The sequence below is a fragment of the Danio aesculapii genome, chromosome 5 (assembly GCF_903798145.1).
Source record: "Danio aesculapii chromosome 5, fDanAes4.1, whole genome shotgun sequence".
NCBI lineage: Eukaryota > Metazoa > Chordata > Actinopteri > Cypriniformes > Danionidae > Danio > Danio aesculapii.
The window spans coordinates 53,489,186-53,508,982 of record NC_079439.1 but is presented as its reverse complement, the minus strand read 5'-3'; the positions used below and the strand labels follow the sequence as shown (position 1 = coordinate 53,508,982).

General features: G+C 29.9%; 1 protein-coding gene and 1 long non-coding RNA gene across 7 annotated transcripts in view; one reads left to right on the top strand and one right to left on the bottom strand.

The window, feature by feature from the left end:
* fam172a (family with sequence similarity 172 member A) overlaps positions 1-19,797 on the top strand; it is a 323,437-nt gene that overhangs the window by 125,249 nt on the left and 178,391 nt on the right. For all 4 annotated transcript variants that reach the window (XR_008837858.1, XM_056458470.1, XM_056458469.1 and 1 more), the window contains exon 7: positions 5,809-6,024. Coding sequence is in view for 3 of the 4 variants with exons in the window: in XM_056458470.1 (XP_056314445.1) it covers positions 5,809-6,024 (216 nt within the window). In the remaining variant the exon portion in view is untranslated. The remainder of the gene's footprint in view (positions 1-5,808; positions 6,025-19,797) is intronic.
* On the bottom strand, positions 14,441-16,649 carry LOC130229589 (uncharacterized). Of its 3 annotated transcripts, XR_008837860.1 has the most exons (5): positions 16,042-16,084; positions 15,871-15,940; positions 14,825-14,882; positions 14,639-14,737; positions 14,441-14,524 (listed from the first exon to the last, which is right to left on the bottom strand). It is a non-coding gene; the product is annotated as an uncharacterized LOC130229589 (long non-coding RNA). The 3 variants fall into 3 exon arrangements; XR_008837859.1 differs by lacking the exons at positions 15,871-15,940; positions 16,042-16,084 and adding an exon at positions 16,473-16,649; XR_008837861.1 differs by lacking the exon at positions 16,042-16,084 and having other exon boundaries at positions 15,871-16,015.

Below are 19,797 nucleotides of genomic sequence, written 5' to 3'. Positions count from 1 at the left end.
GTGTGTGTGAATGTGTGGCGAACCTCCTCAGATTATCTGCTCCCTCCACCAATCGTCTCGCAGCGTCCTTGATCCCACTTGTTTTCTGATTGGCTAGACACCTCAGCCGTGGGCATTTCCATAGATGGCAGCCAATCAAGCGACAGGACGCGCAGACACAGGAGGCCAGGCCAAGGCCGAGCTGTAATGGAGAGTCTGTCCATTGCTTTTAACCACATCCCGCTTTTGATCGCACACTATACACTTTCAGCACCTTACCGTGCTCATTGTTGGACGTAAGTACATGTGCTGTGCCAGGATACATAAATACATACATACATACATACATACATATATATATATATATATATATATATATATATATATATATATATATATATATATATATATATATATATATATATATATATATATATATATATATATATATAGCGTATACCCCTTCACATGGCTTTTTTTAAACTTTTTTCTCACACATGCACAAACACGACTGCTATCAAGCATGCTTTTGTATCCGTCAAGTGTTGTTCTCACAGTAAAACAGGCTTCAGTTCATCAGAGACCCAGTACAGACACACACACACACACACAAAAAAGACACTCTCACTTCAAAGTCAAACAAAAGGGCCGCAAATAGATAAAACGTAGAGCTGCCCGTCAGAGGTGGAGGATTATTAGCGACGTCTCGTTTCAGCCGTTTGGACGTAAATAGATTGTATTTGAGAATCGGGTGATTTGTTGGGACGTGGCTTTATTATTGGTGTGCTTATCAATTACGAGACTTAACCGGATCAAACCTGAATGGTCTGATTTGTGTTTTTGGATCAGTAATTGTGCAAAATGCGCAGTGGCAGACGGGTTTCGGGGTGATGGATCTTTTGTAGCGTTTGTTTGGCAGCTTAGAAACGCTCTTTAATCTGGAGCTGTATGCATTCCCTCACCCCAGTTTCTTAAAAGGTGAGCTGTTTTTTTTTGGCATATGATTAAAATAACACTGTCAAAAAAAAATACGTAGAATTTTCCGGGATGTCACAGTGGTGTCAGTCACAGCTCGCAGAGATCAAGTCATTGTTGTGTTATGTGCATGACGTCGGCTGGTTTGAGACAGCCGGACAAAAGAGCACTAAAGAGGCAGTCCAGCGGCGGGTTATGGGGGTCTGAGCCCCAGTGAGGGGCTGCGCTGACCTGCGCTGACCGATGGCCCAGAGGCCAGAGCCTGTCGCCTGCTCGCCCCTTGAGGAGGTGCTTGCCAGGGCAGGAGGGCATGGGAAGAGTCCGGGATTCTGCAAATGCGTCTTAACAGAGAGGGAAAAAGGCTCTTGAGTCTTTTAGAAAATGGCATGCGGAGATTGCCGAGTTTGAATCCTAAACATAGCAACATAAAAGCCTTTGTAAGCCATTAAGACTGCAATTCATGATGATGGTATTGTGTTATTAAATAAGATTTCACAGCATTAGTTTAAGCTTGTTTTAATATTGTGTTGTTTGTTTGTTTGATATATTACACATTTTTTTGTTGTTATAGTTATTATTAGTGGAGGTGGCCTTTAGTTATTATTATTATTATTATTATTATTATTATTATTATTATTATTATTATTATTATTATTATTATTATTATCATTATTATTATCATTATCATCATCATCATCATCATTATTATTATTATTATTATTATCATCATTGTTATTATTATTATCATCATCATCATCATTATTATTATTATTATTATTATTATTATTATCATCATCATCATCATCATAATTGTTTTTATTCTTCTTCTTCTTCTTCTTATTATTATTATTATTATTAATATTATTATTTTGTTCTACATTTTAATGAATTTAATCTGAACTGTATGACATCCATTCAGAACTTTTAGATTATTTTAACAGATAGATTATGATTTTTAAATTATTATTATAAATTGTATATTTGCTACTAGAATTGTAAGTTGTAACTTATTTTTTCTTAAAAGTTTATGTATCTTTTAAAAGAAAATGAAAATTATATAAATTGCTATCACAACATGTGATTTTACATTGAACTTTTATTACTGTTGCGTAAATCCTAGCTATTATTTTCACATCTATTTTTTTACTATTATTTAATAATGATTATTTAATAATTTATTTTATATTTAATAATTAATAATAATATAATTAATTTAAATGTAATTTAAATTTAATTTAAAATATATTTATTTGGACTATCTATTCTCTTTTTTGAGTGATGGTAAAAAAAAATTGTTTACATTTTTTTTTCTCTTATTTTTTATTTACATTCATATTTTTTTAGTATGGACTTCAAAGTTTTTAGTCTATTTTATCAGTTTTTTTTGTTTGTTTTTAAAATGATGTTTAGAAAGTATATTAGTATAGTATAACTAAGTCTAATCATTCATTTTGAATTGTACATACCGACTGTACATATACATTTGTAATTTTGTTCATATCTATCTGCACACATCTGATTAATAATAGCAGCATGTACCCATATATTAATCTATTGTAAATCTCTGTATAGCTAATACAACCTATCTATAATGTTCATAATCATCCATCTCTAAATATCACCATAGTTTTTTGTAACTGCACTTTATAACTTATACCTGTATCCTGCACTTGCTGCTATTGCACTCCTGGTTAGACCTAAATTGCATGTGGTTGCCTTGTACTTGTACATGTGTAATGACAATAAAGTTGAATCTAATCTAATCTAATTATAGTATAACTATTTATAAAAAAAATATATTTAGTATAACTTATTAAATTACTTTTAAACCAAATTTAGCTATAAAACACTAAACAAACATAATTTTTTGAGCTTTTATAACTGTTGTTGCATGATATCTTTTTGAAAATGAACATATTTAATTTTCTTTTCTTTAATTACATGACGTCCATTTAGACTTTTTTAAAAGGTTATTTAATCTGTTTTTATGATGTATAAACTTGATCATTTAAACTGATATTATAATACTTTTAAACTTAATTTAACTTTAAGGTTTCTAATACAATATACAGACATTCTAGCCAACATTTGCTTATTAAGCAAATAAACAATAAATAACTAAATAAACAAACTAAATAAACTAACTAAATAAACAAAATATACTCTATCATCTCTTTAATGAATTACTCTGTCTCCACTTTAAATTCATAATGAACTATTATTAATGCTTAAAACTTTAATACCATTGTTTCATCTACTACTATTTTTCTCATAAACAACACTGATGCAAATAAACAGTGAGCACTGATACTGTAATGCTGGAAATATGCTTTAACGATGAAGTTAATCAGTGGCAGTGACAGTAAGTTAAAAACTCAGCTCAGTCCAGTCAACTTCTACAAATGAATCTTTAAGTTTATTTATGTTTTTTGGATTTATTACTAGATAAGAATGGGCAGCTGCGAGTGTCATATCGAGGCTCTCTTCTGTTCTGTTCTTTGGTCATTTTTCCAACCTGCCACCAGTGGGCAGTGGCACAGAGCAGCACTGAGCCTGCTTTACCACACAGTCTTTACCACAACACCACACTGAGAGCCGACCCTCAGCAACTAACTGCACTTTTCAAACCCACAGCTGGTCAGTCTAAAATAACTTTGAATAATCCACTGTCCGACTAGATTTCCAGAAAAATGACATTTATTTTATCCGAAGCTGAATCAGAGTTGAAATTAATTATGTTGGCTGTAGTTTTATAATTTGATGATGGGCATGGATTTTGTGTTGAGTGCACTTTAATTAGTTTTATGTATGACTCAATAAAGTCAGATTGTAAAATTTGCTTAAAAGTGTAAATGAGCGCATAATCTTATATTAATGATTTTAGTTTGGTTATTATTCATGAAAAAGCTTGTTTGTATCGATTAGATAGGAAAATGCTTTGCAATCCATCATGTGGAATGATTAAAATAGTTTTCTATTGAATAGAGATAAATTTTTAATTAACTATTTTGAAATGTACACCTTTTGTTTTTCTTTGTTCAGGTAAGCAAATAGTTTTAAGCTGTTATGTTGGTGGGGGAACAAATGTAGAACATTTAATGTTTTGCAACGTTTCATTTTTCCAAAATTGTGTTGATTTGTTACTCTTTGATATACATGCATTATTAAATTCAGTAGTGTTAAGAAAATATGTAATGTCAGCTTTTAGACCCATTAATTTATTTTTAATTGTTCGTACTAACAGTTATTTTCTTAATAATTAAACTAATTTAGTAAATCTTGTTGGCCTGCTGAATGTTTTCTTGTTTTTTTTAAGTGAGTTTTCAAGCATTTGTCATGTATTTCCACATACGCAGGGAACACTTTGAGCTATTTAAAAGAAACTTTGATTTGTTATTAGTGATTCTCTTCTGCCAAACTGTCTGTGTATGATGTTCTTATTTATTTATTTTTTTTTAGCTAGGCAGCAAAACAACTGTCTGACTGTTTCATATCTGATTGGTCAACAAATACACACTTTATTACCACTGAAACACTGATACAACAGACAATTAATGGATTTAAATGTGTTTATTTATTTATTTTGATTAATTGATGTAACACTACTACGACTACTACTACTACTATTACTGATAATAATAATAAAAATAATAATAATAAAAATGATGATGTTCCTCAGATGTTCATAGTAATAACAACATTCTTATTAACAGTACTATAATATTTATAACAATAATACTATTGATCATAATAACAACAATGAAATTCCTCAATAATAATAACACTACTACTACTACTACTACTACTACTACTACTACTACTACTAATAATAATAATAATAATAACCCTCAATAGCAATATCAACAACAACTGTTATTTTTTTTCATTATTTTTATTATTATTATTATTATTATTATTATTATTATTATTATTATTTATTATTATTATTTTTTTATTATTATTATTATTATTGGTGGTGGTATTTATTATTATTAAATTCACAGTACTATAATATTAACAACAATAATAGTATTGATCATAATAACAACAATGAAATTCCTCAATAATAATAACACTAATAATAATAATAATAATAATAATAATAATAATAATAATAATAATAATAATAATATTAACCCTCAATAGCAATACCAACAACAACTTTTATTATTAATTTTTATAATAATAATAATAACAACAATAATAATAATAATAATAATAATAATAATAATTATTATTATTATTTTTATTGTTATTAATTTATTTAATTATTATTTTATTAAATTAACAATACTATAAGATAAGTTACAATAATAATCGCAATAACAACAATAAAATTCCTCAATAAGAATAATAATAATAATAATAATAATAATAATAATAATAATAATAATAATAATAATGAAATTTCTCAATCTTATGTTTTAATGTAATTAAATAAATTCATTGTACAATTTAAACATTTGAGTTTTGACTGTAATAATAGTTTAAAAACTCATCATATTTCACACATACACTTATAAAACACATAAACAAGATTTGTTTTCTATAATGCAACCCAATAGCAGCATCCCTCTTTATGGCGAATGTCAGCTCGCTAAATTTGAGAGCACATGAAAGCAGCACTGACCTCCGTTTGAATCGAGAGCCGCTCTAATCCCTCTCTCAACAGTTCACTCCTCTACTTGCAATGCCACACAATGGCGTGACTCACAGCGCTGGCATACATGCCTCTCCCCGGACACCTTGCTTTATTATGAAGGGGCCGGTTTGTTTTGGCAACTCCACTACAATCAGAAAGAGCACTGGAGCCTGTTTATTTGTTTATTCATTTGTATGTGTTTTGTCTCTCAGGAGGGCTACGGGGTGATTGTGCTGAACCCCAACGAGAACTCTCTGGAGGTGGAGAAGGTTTCGGATCCAGCCAAGAAAGCATCCCCGGATGCCTCTGATGAGCCGGCTGAAAAGAGAGAGAGGAAGGAGGAGCGGGAGAACAAGAAAAAGAAGGACTTCTATGAGAAGTATCGCAACCCGCAGAAGGAAAGAGAGATGGAGCACATCCCCATACGAGTGAGTGGCTGAGGGAGGATGATGGGTATGAAGAGAGAAAAAGAGAGAGAGAGATAGAGAAAGGAATATGGGGTGAAACAGAGGGTGAGAGGGGGTTTTAGGCAGCTGAGTGAGTGGCCCACACATGTGCAGTCAGGAGGATGTGGAGGGTTTGGATTCCATCCAGATTTTTTTTTTTTAATATCTTCTTTTTTTTTTTTTTTGTTAACCTCTTGCTTGATAAGCCCAGTGTTTATTCTGTGATGTATTTCATATTTTTATTTATATGTATTTTTCTATATTATTGAAAATTATATTATTATTATTATAAAATTATATATGTCAGTCATATGTTTATTTATAAATTATTTATATATTTTATTTTTATTTATTTATTTTTAATCCACATTGTGAAAAGCACTATATAAATAAACATGAATTAAATATGTATGTATTTATTTTATTTATGTATTTTGTTTATTTGATTTATGTAATTCATTTAATTAATTAATTAATTTATTATATATATATATATATATATATATATATATATATATATATATATATATATATATATATATATATATATATATATATAATTATTATTATTTTTTATATATATTTATTTATTTTTAAATTAATTATGTATTTATTTACTATTTATTTTCATTATTTTAAATTTTATTTTATTTATTTATTACTTTTTTAGATATATTATTTTATTATTTATTTACTTGTTTATTTATTTTATTTATGAATTTTGTTTATTCATTTTATTTTATTTTATTTTTTATTTATTTTATTTATATTTATAGCATCTGACTGGAGAAAAATCTGGGTACTGCAGAATGAGTCATGGATATTTTTGCTATTTTTCCGGAAGGAAATTTAGTGAATTTTAAATGTGAAATCATAACTGCCTTTTGCCTTTGACAAAAAAATGTGCTGTGCAGGATGAGCCATTAATATATTTTCTTTGTTTTCATTCATTTGTTTGTTCGTTCGCTCGTTCGTTCCTTCATTCGTTTTTTCTTTCCTTCCTTCGTTCGTAAATACATAAATACATCCATAAAAAAAACAAACAAACAAAACACAACAAAAAGGTCTATTGGTTAACATTAATAGGGCCGATGAAATAGAAGCAACAACAAGTTGTCTTGTTTTTTTTCTTCTATGTAACATTTATCAAGGAAAAAAGGTCTGGTATAAATCAACAAAGAAAACTTATAGAGAAGTTATAATATTTATTTACGGTAACACTTTACAATCAGGTTGTATTAAATAAAGTTAGTTAATGCATTATCAGACAATAAACAATACATCAATTACAATATTTGTTCATGTTAGTTAGTTCATGTTAGTTAGTTATTTGTTCTTATCGTTAGTTAAGGAAATTACAGTTGTTCTTTGTTATCTTACAGTGCATTAACTAATATTAACAAGCACATGGTTGAATTTATTAATGCATTAGCAAATGTTAAACTATGATTAATAAATGTTGCACGAATATTGTTCATAATTCGTTCATGTTAGTAAATACATTAACTAATAAAGTCCTATTGTGAAGTGTGACCATATTTATATCGAAAATTATGACATAGGATGAAATGCGTGAATGTGTTGTTTATAATAAGACCACTAACCCTCATTTAGACAATAGTGTAAATGTTAATTCGTGCTGACTTCAAGTACACTTCAATACATGGAATAAAGGCAAATCTCCTATTCTAATTTCATAAGTTATTCAATGGTAAGTCAAACTGTTACCATTAACTGATGATACAATACACAGTCTCTCAAGCACACTCATTTGTTCGTACACCACAAATAATACACGTAAAAAAACTACAACTAATTTCTAATGCAAATCTGTGAGGAAACCAGATGAAACAATGAAGCCTCAATTGGAAATACATAAAAAAATGTCTCCCGAAAGTTAGCGCTTTGTTCTATCACCATTTGACGGCCACGTCACGTATCGTCACACTCCTTGTGCTGTCATTTACCGCCATTGACTCAGTAGCGGTGTGTGAGCTGTCAACACACTTTTGAGGCTACCTACACACACACTCACAGTTGAGGTATAATTATCTGCACTATTAGCATCAAGTCAGCTTTAAAACCATCATACCTCTCACTTTCCCTCCCTTTGTAAACAAAATCTCCTAATTACCCTCTTTTTATCGCCACAAACTAACTCTGACACCTATCATTCCCTAATAAATTCTCATTGAGGGCAGAATCTTGTGGTGTTGCCCAGATGAAGTTGTTTTTTTAACACACACAGACACACACACACAGTCGGAGAGAGAAAAAAAAATCTATGAAATAGCCATCAGTGAGTGTGAATCTGAGATTTCAACACCTCGTCCGTTTCTGAGGCGTTTCATCAGTGTTGGTGTGCTGAACAGAGGAAGTTGCTCTCCAGGCTGCTGTGTATGAAAAAAAGCCTCAGTGTCAATATCTGTAAGAGCCGACGCTGCTGACATCTTTATGCACACATGCTGCACTGTGTGTTTATGAGTAAAGAGTTTGTAGAGTCACATCTCCCTAAAGACAGAGAAAGCAAGGCAAGAGCACATGATGATCTCTTAATAAATATTTCAGCTGGACAGTCAGGATTCATATAAAGACTTAGCATCTTTCTCTTTACTGTTGAACTTTTGGCAGTTTGTTAGTCTGGTGGTATGGGATTGTTAGTCCATTACTTCTGAACAGCCTGAACAGCATGTCTCGGCTGTATGATCAGTGTACGCTGGTGATTGTTTGTTTGGTTTTGTTTTGTTTTGTTTAATTCATTTATTTATTTATTTATTTATTTATTTATTTATTTATTTACTGGTGTACGCTATATGATTGTGTTTCTCTGACTTTATTAAATGTTTTAAAATTTATTTATTTATTTATCTAAATTTTTAAATTTATTTAATTAATTATTAGTAAACACTGACAATTGTGTTTCTTATACTTTTTGTTTTGTTTTGTTTGTTTATTTATTCATTTATTTATTTATTTACTAGTGTATGCTATATGTTTATGGTTTTTTTACTTTAAATGTTTTAATATTTATTTATTTATTTATTTATTAGTGTACGCTGACGATAGTGTATCTCTGATTTTATTGTATTTTATTAGTGTACGCTATATGATTGTGTGTCTCTGACTTTAATACAATTTTTAATATTTATTTATTTATTAGTGTAAGCTGACGATTCTATATCTCTGACTTCATTAATTAATAAAAATATTTGTTTATTTATTTATTTATTTATTTATTTGTTTGTTTGTTTGTTTGTTTGTTTCATTTAGCATTACAATAATTATGCCAAACTGATGGATTATATAGCAGTCTCATCCCAGAGGACATCTGATTGGTCAAAAATCTCTGCAGTGCAGAATGACTCATCATTATGTTTCCTATTTTTCTCAGTAAAGAAATTCACACAATTTTATATTGAATGTGAATATCGTCTAAAGTGTATTATCTTTGTCATAATAACAGTATATAATATTATATCAGATATTTTTCAAAATACTAGTATTCAGCTTAAAGTGCTATTTTAAACCCTAACTAGGTTAATTAGGCATTGTTAGGGTAATTAGGCAACTCAATGTATAACAGTGGTTTGTTTCATAAAGAGTAAAAAAAAACCTTGCTTAAAGAGGCTAACAAACACTTTAACTGCCCCACCAGGAAAAAAATAAAAATAAAATAATTTGGATTGCATTTCTTAACTCCTAATGTCAGTTGTTAACACACTCAACACATTTTCAATACATCCCATAATTTCTAAAATATCAACCCCTACCAAATGGTTGATATGTCGATTTATGGTAAAAGTACCGGAGTTAATATATATACTATGAAAATCAGAAAAAATATGAAGTGCAAGACCAACTTATTTTAAAAATATCAACATAAAACATTTTTGAATGCTATATCATCTTTATTTATGAAGTATGTCGTAAAATATTTTAGTTTCTCATTTAACTTTTTTTTTAACAGTAAAACCAAAATCAAGTGTACTTGTACAACAGGATTACCCCCCTTTGAATTTTATTTTCTTTTTTAAATATTTCCCAAAATAATGTTTAACAGAGCAAGGACATTTTCACAGTATGTCTAATAATATTTTTTTCTTCTAGATAAAGTCTTTGTTTTATTTCGGCTAGAATAAAAGCAGTTTTTAATAATAGTAAAAAAAAAAAACATTTAAAGGTCAATTTTATTTGCCCCTTTAAGCAATTTTTTTTTTCGATAGTCTGCAGAACAAACCACTGTTATTTAATAACTTGCCTAATTACCCTTACCTGCCTAATTAACCCAGTTAAGCCTTTAAATGTCACTTTAAGCTATATAGAAGTGTCTTGAAAAATATCTAGTCAAATATTATGTACTGTCATCATGGCAAAGATAAAATAAATCAGTTATTAGAAATTAGTTATTAAAACTATTGTGTTTAGAAATGTGTTAAAAAAAGTAATCTCTCCATTAAATAGAAATTGGGGAAAAAAATTGGGGGGCTAATAATTCAGGGGGGCTAATAATTCTGAATTCAACTGTATGTTAGTTTGAACAATGCTGTGTGTAAAGCATTATTTAAAACAGTCATTCTTTAAATAACTTTAGCAGTCATTATTTAAAATATGGTCAAAATATATGGCAGTCAAAATATGGTCAACCATTTGGTAAAGCAGGCAGTTAAATGGATAATAATAATTTAAAAAAAGAAAAGAAAACTGCCTATATTCTTGTCAAAATAAAACAATTAAGACTTTCTCCAAAAGAAAAAAAATATTATAGGACAAATACTGTGAAAAACACAATGTTAATCATCATTGGGGAAATATCTGAAAAAGAAAACAAAAAAATCATAGGAGGGTAATAAATTTGACTTTATATTTTTTCCTGTTTTCCTACTTAAAAAAAAAAAAAAAAAAAAAATCGCATTTGAATATCTTGTAAATGTGAACTCACATTAATGTCATTAAAAAATAATAACAAAATAAAATCAACATTTAATCATTCACATAAATACTTGGCATATCTCTCTCTCCCTGAACTTTTGACACTATTTAAATCTGGCGATTTGAGGTTTTTAATCCATTTCTGTTGGATGGCTTTGTAGTTGTCTGCATTTTGACATCTCCGCTGCATTACACACAAGGACACACTGATGTCTGTGCGTCTCTGACTAGCGAGCATTGAAGTACTGCTGCCAAGTGGAAATGCGTGCCTGTTGGAAAAGCTGTTTTGTTTTTTGAACCACTGCAGGGAAATATTAAAGGAGCTCTATTGAGATGATTTCAGGCTTTAGTGTATGTGTGTTTTTGGCTGTTTAGTTTTTATATAACTAATATCCCGCAGCACATTTTCAGCACAGGCTGATTCAGCACTCTGATTTAATTTTCTTTGTATACTTTGAAATCCTTTATGTTTGCTAAGGGTTTATGTGTAGTGGTATTTAAGTCATTATTGCTGCAAAAAAAGCATTTATGCTTCGGAAAGACATTCATAACAGTGCAATTACTTTCATAACATTTGCAAATGTTAGTAGTTCTTGTTATGGCAGCATTGCTTTTATAGTTGATGTTATATGTATTGTTTTAGGGGTTTCTTATAGCTCAACTATAAACACTAAACTTATAAATGTATTTGCTGCTTGTTCTAACTACTTATTCATAATGAGCTGAAACAACACATGTCTGGGTTTTTTTGGGGGGGGGGGTTAATTTGTTATCTAAATCAGTTTGTTTTTAGACAACATGAATGAATTGTGTGGAACTCTGCATTTGCTACATTGTAAAAAGTGATTAGTTACTTAAAGCAAGTAATACAATTGCCTTAAAAGAAACAAGTTGACTTTACAAAAATAATGTACAAGTATGTAAACCCATTGTCACTTTTTAAAATTAAAGTAGTTTACCAGCTTTTCTGTATCTAGCAAAATGACATACAGCAAAATAAATCTGCTCTTCCAGACTCTAGTGTGTCTTCTAAATTCAAAACAGAATATAATTGTAGATTTTATAGACTTAATGAAGCACCAATTATGTAACATTGTGGTAATTACAGTAGTTATTTGAAAACAGAAGTGCTAAAATAGTCTGTGAAAGGGATTAGTTGACTGAAAAAAGTAAGTACAATTAGCATGATTATAACAATTGAGTCAACTTAACAGTTCCAAGTTGTAATGGGTGTACTTAATTTTTTTTAAAGTCAACTTGTTGCTTTTAAGGCAACTCCCTTTAAGTAACTAATCACTACAGTGTACATTTACAGTGTATCCGCTTGTTAAGTGTGACGTCACGCGAAGCGGCTTCTGGGTCCAAGCGCTCTATTAAACTGTATGGGGAGACCCATCAAATGGTTATAATAAAAGTTTACAAAGCCCTGTAATATTTTAGAAAATTACGATCGCAATATATATATGTGTATATGTGTATATATATATATATATATATATATATATATATATATATATATATATATATATATATATATATATATACACTGTAATCCCGAATAAGTTGACAAAACTCAAAAAATTTGAGGTAATCAGTTACGTCAAATTTTTTAAGTTATGAAATTTTCTATTTTAAGTAAACAGAAACATCAAGTTTTGAGTTTGTTGTACTCATGCAAGACACTTCTCCTAACTTAAAATACCCAAGTTACTCAGCTCATACATTTTAATAGCAATTAACTTAATTGTTTTAATTTCTCCAAACTTTAAATCCTCAAGTCACCTAGCTCATACATTTTAATAGTAATTAACCTAATTGTTTTAATTTCCTTCAACTTTAAATACTCAAGTCACCCAGCTCATACATTTTGATAGCATTTTTATTAAATTAACTTCTCCATCTCAGTTTCACAAATGAAATTAGCCATAATTTTAATCTTTAAACCCTATAAATCTATCAAAATACATCTGTAATTTTAAACACACAGACAATATTTCCATTTTAGATATTTATTTTTAAAGAAAAAATGTCCAACAGTACAAATGTGCCTCCTGTGCAATTACAAATGTCATGAAACAATAAAAACAATTAGACATTAGGAGATTTAAAATAAACACTATTCTGAAATTAATAAGAATTTCCCAAAATGCAAATATATCAAACAAGAGCTTCAAGAAAAAAAACACTATAAGTTTGACAATTAAATAATAATAAGATTAATAAGAACTACGAAACTTAGTCTTAAAGCATTCGTTAATAAAGAATAAGTGCACGTTCTGTGAAGTGACTCTTGTTTAGAAAAAAAAAAGTCATTGGCACAGTAACTATCAAATGGTTTGTGTATATATATATATATATATATATATATATATATATATATATAAATATTCAGTCTTGGTTGAACTATGATTCTGTCATTTACTCTAACTTATTCCAAACCTGTTTGAGTTTCTTTTTTCTGTTGAACACTTAAAAGGTTATTTTTGACAAAAAAGCTGAAACCTGGAACCACTGATTTCCACAGTATTTGTTTTCCTATTAGAAAGTCAATGCCTCAAAATAACTTTTGTGTTCAACAGAAGCAAGAAATTCAAACAGGTTTGGAACAAGTGAAGAGTAAGTAAATGACAGAATTTTACGTTTTAGACAATCTATCTCTATATATATATATATATATATATATAATAAAATGCACCATTACCAATTAAAGGTACATTCATGTTTTGAAGTTACTACCCCAGTGACAGTCTTTATTGAGTACAAAAAAAGGCTCTACATCAACTCATTCTTTAAGGATTCTATGCTAATCGACTTTCTATTTTCTATCATCCATGCCAAGCAAAACTTTTTGTACAAGTTCAAAGTCCTTTACTATATATTATGTGAAGAGCTTACATTAATCCAAACAAGACAAAAAAGGTCTGGAAGTGTGCTGTGGGTGGTGTCCAATTCATTCTTCAGGACAGCAGAGACCCTCAGTGACTGCAGGGCCAATAAAGCATCTTCAGTCAGCGCTTCAGGATTATTAATCTAAAATATAATTCAAGGATATTAATGTTAGGACAATATCAATATGACTGAGCCAATTTTACATGATTCATCAACAAGTCATGATTACAAATATGTTAAGTAAAAGTTGCTCCTCAACTTTCATCTTTTCAATAGAACATGCCTAATTGTGAAAAGAATGAATGAAGTCTTACCAGGATGGTCCTAAAGAATCCCCAGTCACGCTCACGCAGCAAGACCAAAAGACCTCTGATAACAGTAGTCCATCATGAACTGACATCATGCAGTTCCTGCAAAGACTAAAATTAAGAAAAAAAAAATCTAAATAAAATATATATTCATATTTTAATTAATACTTTAATACATGACCCTAAACATACCTGCTCATCATAAACCTTCAAAAGATTAGCCAGGGTATCTGCTGTCTTGTCAGTTTTGGATGCTGTTTGCCTTAAAATGGTCATCAAATGAAATTGGTGGTGGTGCGGTTGTCCAAAGAATTTGTGGGGAAAATTCTCATTTGTAACATGTTGGTACTCTGCAGCTAAAAAAAACAAGAGAAAATTTCATAAAACAAACCCACACTACAAAATATATAATGCTAGAAAAAATATATTAATATTATTATTATGTTTCATTTACTTATTTATTTTTTTACCTCAGATGAAAATCAGGTGTTGATCAGATCAGATGTTGATATCAGGATCTTCATATTGTAAACTGAACTCAAGGTCTAGCTGAAGTTTCACTTTCCTTGCTGCAAAAAATCATTGCAAATACACTGTAATATTTATTTTAACTGGATATGCCAGGCATAGTAGTACAAAATGAATATTTTACCCACCTTTTACATGCCTCCATATAAGAATCTTTCTGTAGTCAGCAACAACCGACCTTCAATTCTGTATTTACACAAAGTCACAGTGTCATTCAGCTGAGAGTGGAAGTAGTACAATTGCATGATGTCTAACGTCAACCCCCAAAACGGTTAGCAATAGAGCTGATCATCATGTTAGTTGCTTTGATTCGATGAACACGGATTTGACTTAAACAGTATTGAAATTTTGAAAACTGAATAGGACGACAAATAAATTTAAGGCCTGTTTTTAAAAGCTAGAAATAACAAAACTTACCTTATTGTCTAATGATGTAAAAATATATAGCCTAAAAAATATATATATTTAAGATATAAATATATTTTAAGCTGCAAAATTTGCACATCAGAAAAACTATTTCTTGTTTACCACGTCTGGATGATTAGAATATTTGTTTTGTTATTATTTTATTTAATATTTTATTTAATAATTTTAATTACTTTGTATTACGGTGTTATAGATAGGCATACTTTGTTTTTAGGCTACATATATTCTCTCCAGAGTAAATATTTTTAAAAAATAGATTGGAAAAAAAACGTTTACCATACCTTTAACATATGTTTGACTAAAATGACATTTAAAATCATTTAACTGATCGCATTGATCAGGTAATCATTGATATGCAGAGATGTCTTCTCGATCGCAGGGAAATAATCAGTGCTGATCAGTACTGGTGATTGAGGTAAAGTTAGTTTTATATTTACACATTCAGACTTTCTCCTTAATAATATAATATAATTTCAGAAAAGTAGTTTTTGCATATTCTAAATAGTAAAATCAAATTAGCAGCCAATGACTTTCAAAGTACAACATTGTTCAGTCAAAAAAATTGTGCATTAAGTGTAACGTTAATGTTGTTTTCATGTCATACTTGTATATGATTTCAGACCGAATACACAAAGTACCATGGTAAACGACATATGGAGAGAGTCACAAGTTGTTACTGGACGAATGTATGAATATAAAACCAACTTTACCTCAATGTGCTAGTGTGAGATGAAGCTCTGCTCTGTACCTGCTCAGGTGAGGAGCACAGCTTAAATGTTCTCCGTTAGGCTCTCGTGTATGGATCAGCATGCAACAAGCTGTGTGTGACAGACAGCTACGTTTTGAGGTAGTTTTTGCCCGTCATCAGAAAATACCGTTCAGTATTTAGGCGGAGATTATTTGAGTTATGATTATGCACCTTTCGTTTCCGTAGTGCCTACAGATCGCGAAGATAATACCACATTTACAGTCCGGACAGAGTTCAGCGCAGTGCCATGACGTGCGGTTGTGTGAGCGCGCGTCACCATGACAACCTAAACGCATGCTCGCGCCAAGATTTAAAAATATGTTAAACATTGAATCTGCCGATTTCAAATTTTTTTGTCCTTATAACACTGTTAAAATTCATAGTTAACACATTACAACTAACGCTAACGTTGCACTGATTCAATTTTTTTTAAACAGTAATGTTAACGTTAGTTAGCAACAAGTGGGGCTAAACACGTTTTATGTAATGCACGACATGTAAACGCATTCAGACAAACTCTACATTACATTGAACTGTTACTGTGATTATATTGATTAAAACATAAATTTAATATTTCTTGGATTTGTAAATAGTTTACTTACTGTAGTGTGAAGCGAGGCCGATCCGCCATCTTGAAAAAACGAATGAAGCACGAGAACGTACGTGAACCTGGATGACGTCACACGCAAAATCACTGGGCTGAAAGATTTTGAGTTAATGAAACTTTAAAGAGACATTTTGTATAAATTAAACACAGCAAAATCGTTCACCTTACTTGAAAGATTAAATTTTTACAAACTCAAAAATAAGAAAAAGTTCTAAATACTCATCTAGGTTAATTAAGATTAACGAATTTTAATGATTTAAGTTAATACAACTCAGTTCAATTAATTAGTTACAGCATTAGGGTTTACAGTGTATATATATATATATATATCCATGCCCATGGCCAGAAAGTGATTAATTTGTTTATAAATTGTTAGAATTTTGGTATTTGTGTAGCAGCAAGTCCAGAGATTGTTGTGCACACTATGATTTTATAAAAATAAAAATAATAAAAATAAAAAGTGTAAAAAAAATAAGATTAAAAAGTGATCATAAACGAATATTCTCTCAGTTCAAATGAGTTGCGGCTTGGACCCAGAAACAGTATTTCATACGTCACCAACACGTCACCACTTAACAAGCAGATACAGCACTGTAAAAAGTGATTAGTTACTTAAAGCAAAATATCCAATTGGCTTAAAAGAAACAAGTTAACTTTAACTTAAAGTTAAAATATTAAAAATTAAAAATATTGTAAGTAAACCCATTGTAACTTGGTGCTGTTAAGTTGACTTAACTTAATTTTTTACAATTATGGAATTTTACTCACCTTTTCAAATGCATTTTACAAATCACATTTTACAGTGAGTGTATACTCTTTTTAGAGGCAGTAATCTGATGTAATACCATTGTATAATATATATGATTCAATTATAAATTCAGTGGTTGGCTCTTTTGATGTGCTTTATATACATCTTTAGATCTTACACTGTAAAATGATTCTTGCTGTCCCAACACAAATTAAATAGTTAACTTTATTGTTTGTACATATTTAAGTGAATTGAAAACTTAAGTAGTCCTTCAAAAAACTCGAGAATTGTGTTGATTCAGCTCATTTTAAATAAGTAGTTTGATCAAGAGTGCATTGTAAAGTGTTTCCAATGTTGTTAAGTATGCCTTAGCTAAATTAATGGAATGTATACTAAAAATATACAATTTCATAATCAGTAAATGCATAATATTTAAATTAGAAATCATACTGTATGTTTACTAATAAACTTGAAACCTGTTCAAGTTCCAGTGCTGTTAAGGAATGCATTAGCTTGCATTGAGCAACACATTTGTCACAGTATTTATGAATCTTTTTTCAGTGTTATATACTCAAAATATACAATTTCATTACCAGTAAATAAATAATGTTAAAATCAGGAATCGGATATAACTTTAAACCCCCAATTACTGCATATTGATAGCAACTCAGGTCAGTTTTGTAATGTTCATGCCTGGAAAAGTGTTGAGATCTACAGTATAATATGGATATATAAGGTAATAATCAAATAGTTAATGTATGTTAAAATATGTTTCCTAATTTATAGTGTTACCGAATACCACCACTTTAACAGTTTTTGATATTGAAGTTAATATTCATATCTAAATGTATTCATACATTGTTTTATTTGGCACTTAACATTAACAAAGGTTAAATGCTGTAACATTATAAAAATAAAACATTAATTAATGTTAATAAATGAGACCTAAATGTAAAAAGACATTTCTTACTGCATTTCTTAATGTTTAAATTAGAGCTGCAGGATATTAGCATATGACATTGCGATATTTTTTTTCTCTGCGATATATATTGCTTTATACAGTGCTCATCATATATAAGTACACCTTTCACAAATCTATTTTTTAAATTCATATTTTTAATAGGAAGGAATTATACAATATAATATGTGTGCATAAAGATTCGATTAGTCAGTGCTGAAGCCAAATCTGGAGCTTATCTAACAAAATAACTTACGAAAACAGTCCAAAAACTATAGAAAAATATTATATACAAATTTGAAAAAGAGGAAAAATAAAGAGAAGCAAAAAAAGTTGAACAATGTAGTTGAAATTTTAAATTGTTTTTGCAAGATTTTGCTTGAATTTAATTGTATTATTTTTTAGTTTCTAAATATCTTTGGTGACTAAAATAATATTTAATAAATATATCTGTTTAATAAATCAGTTTTTTTTAAGTGCACCAAAATACATTGCCTATATTCACTGAGAAATGGATACAAATGTTCATTTTCAAAATGAGGTGTACTCAATTATGCTGAGCACTGTATATAATATATAGTATAGTGTGATATAATTTCACCATATGTTTTAAACTAACTCTTGTTGCGAAGGCTTTAGATTGATTAGGATGATTTTATAGTGCACGCAGGCATGTAATGAAAAAAGTAGATTTACTAAATCAAAAAGGCGTTCATTTTTCGAAATGACAAGAAATAATAGATATTAGTAGAAAGTACAGATATTTGTGTAAATATGTAAGAAGTAAAAGTAAAAAGTTGTCAGAAAAATAAATAGTTGAGTAAAGTACTGATACCAGAAAAATCTACTTAAGTACAGTAAAGAGGTATTTGTACTTTGTTACTTCCCATCTCTGGTAAATGTTCTCATTGTTAGTTAGTGTTAACTAATGTAATTAACTAATGCTAATAAATAAGTTTTTATTTATTATTATTATTTTTTCAATAACTGAATGCTTTCAGACAGTGTCTACAAAAAGATTATTTGAATAAATTTAAAAAAATAAATGTTTTTATCTACCACCTGCAGCATGAAGTACCACCTAGTTGCAAATTGCTAATCTATATTCATTGGCTTAATTTCAGCAAGATTCTGACGAACATATACAAACACGTAAACAGCATATAACCACATTTGCATATTTGATTACCAGCACTGAACTCCACAAATTCCTATTAGCACACTGATTAATTGCTTGCAATCTAATCAGATTGCAGCCCTATAGACCACTATACGCCAGTCTCCTCAAATCCGTATTTACACATCATCATGAATCGGTAACTGCAGGTACATTAGCGAGTGTGTGTGCGTCTCTATTTGTGTGTGTTTTCTCCTCCTCTCCACCCATCCTCTCAGCCCGTAGAGTAGGAGGCGGGTCACAGCGAGTCCCATTCTCCCAAAGTTTTTAATCTTTTATAGTGGCATTGTAGACGACTGAACCTCCTCTCCTCCCCTCCTTGACTCCCCGTGGAGCAGCAGACCACCTGCATGTCGCTCCGGCCGGGCCCTGCAGCTCCGGGCTTTGCTGGCGCTGAGTTGATTAATACACTTCCTTACCCCCATTAAGGAGCCCTT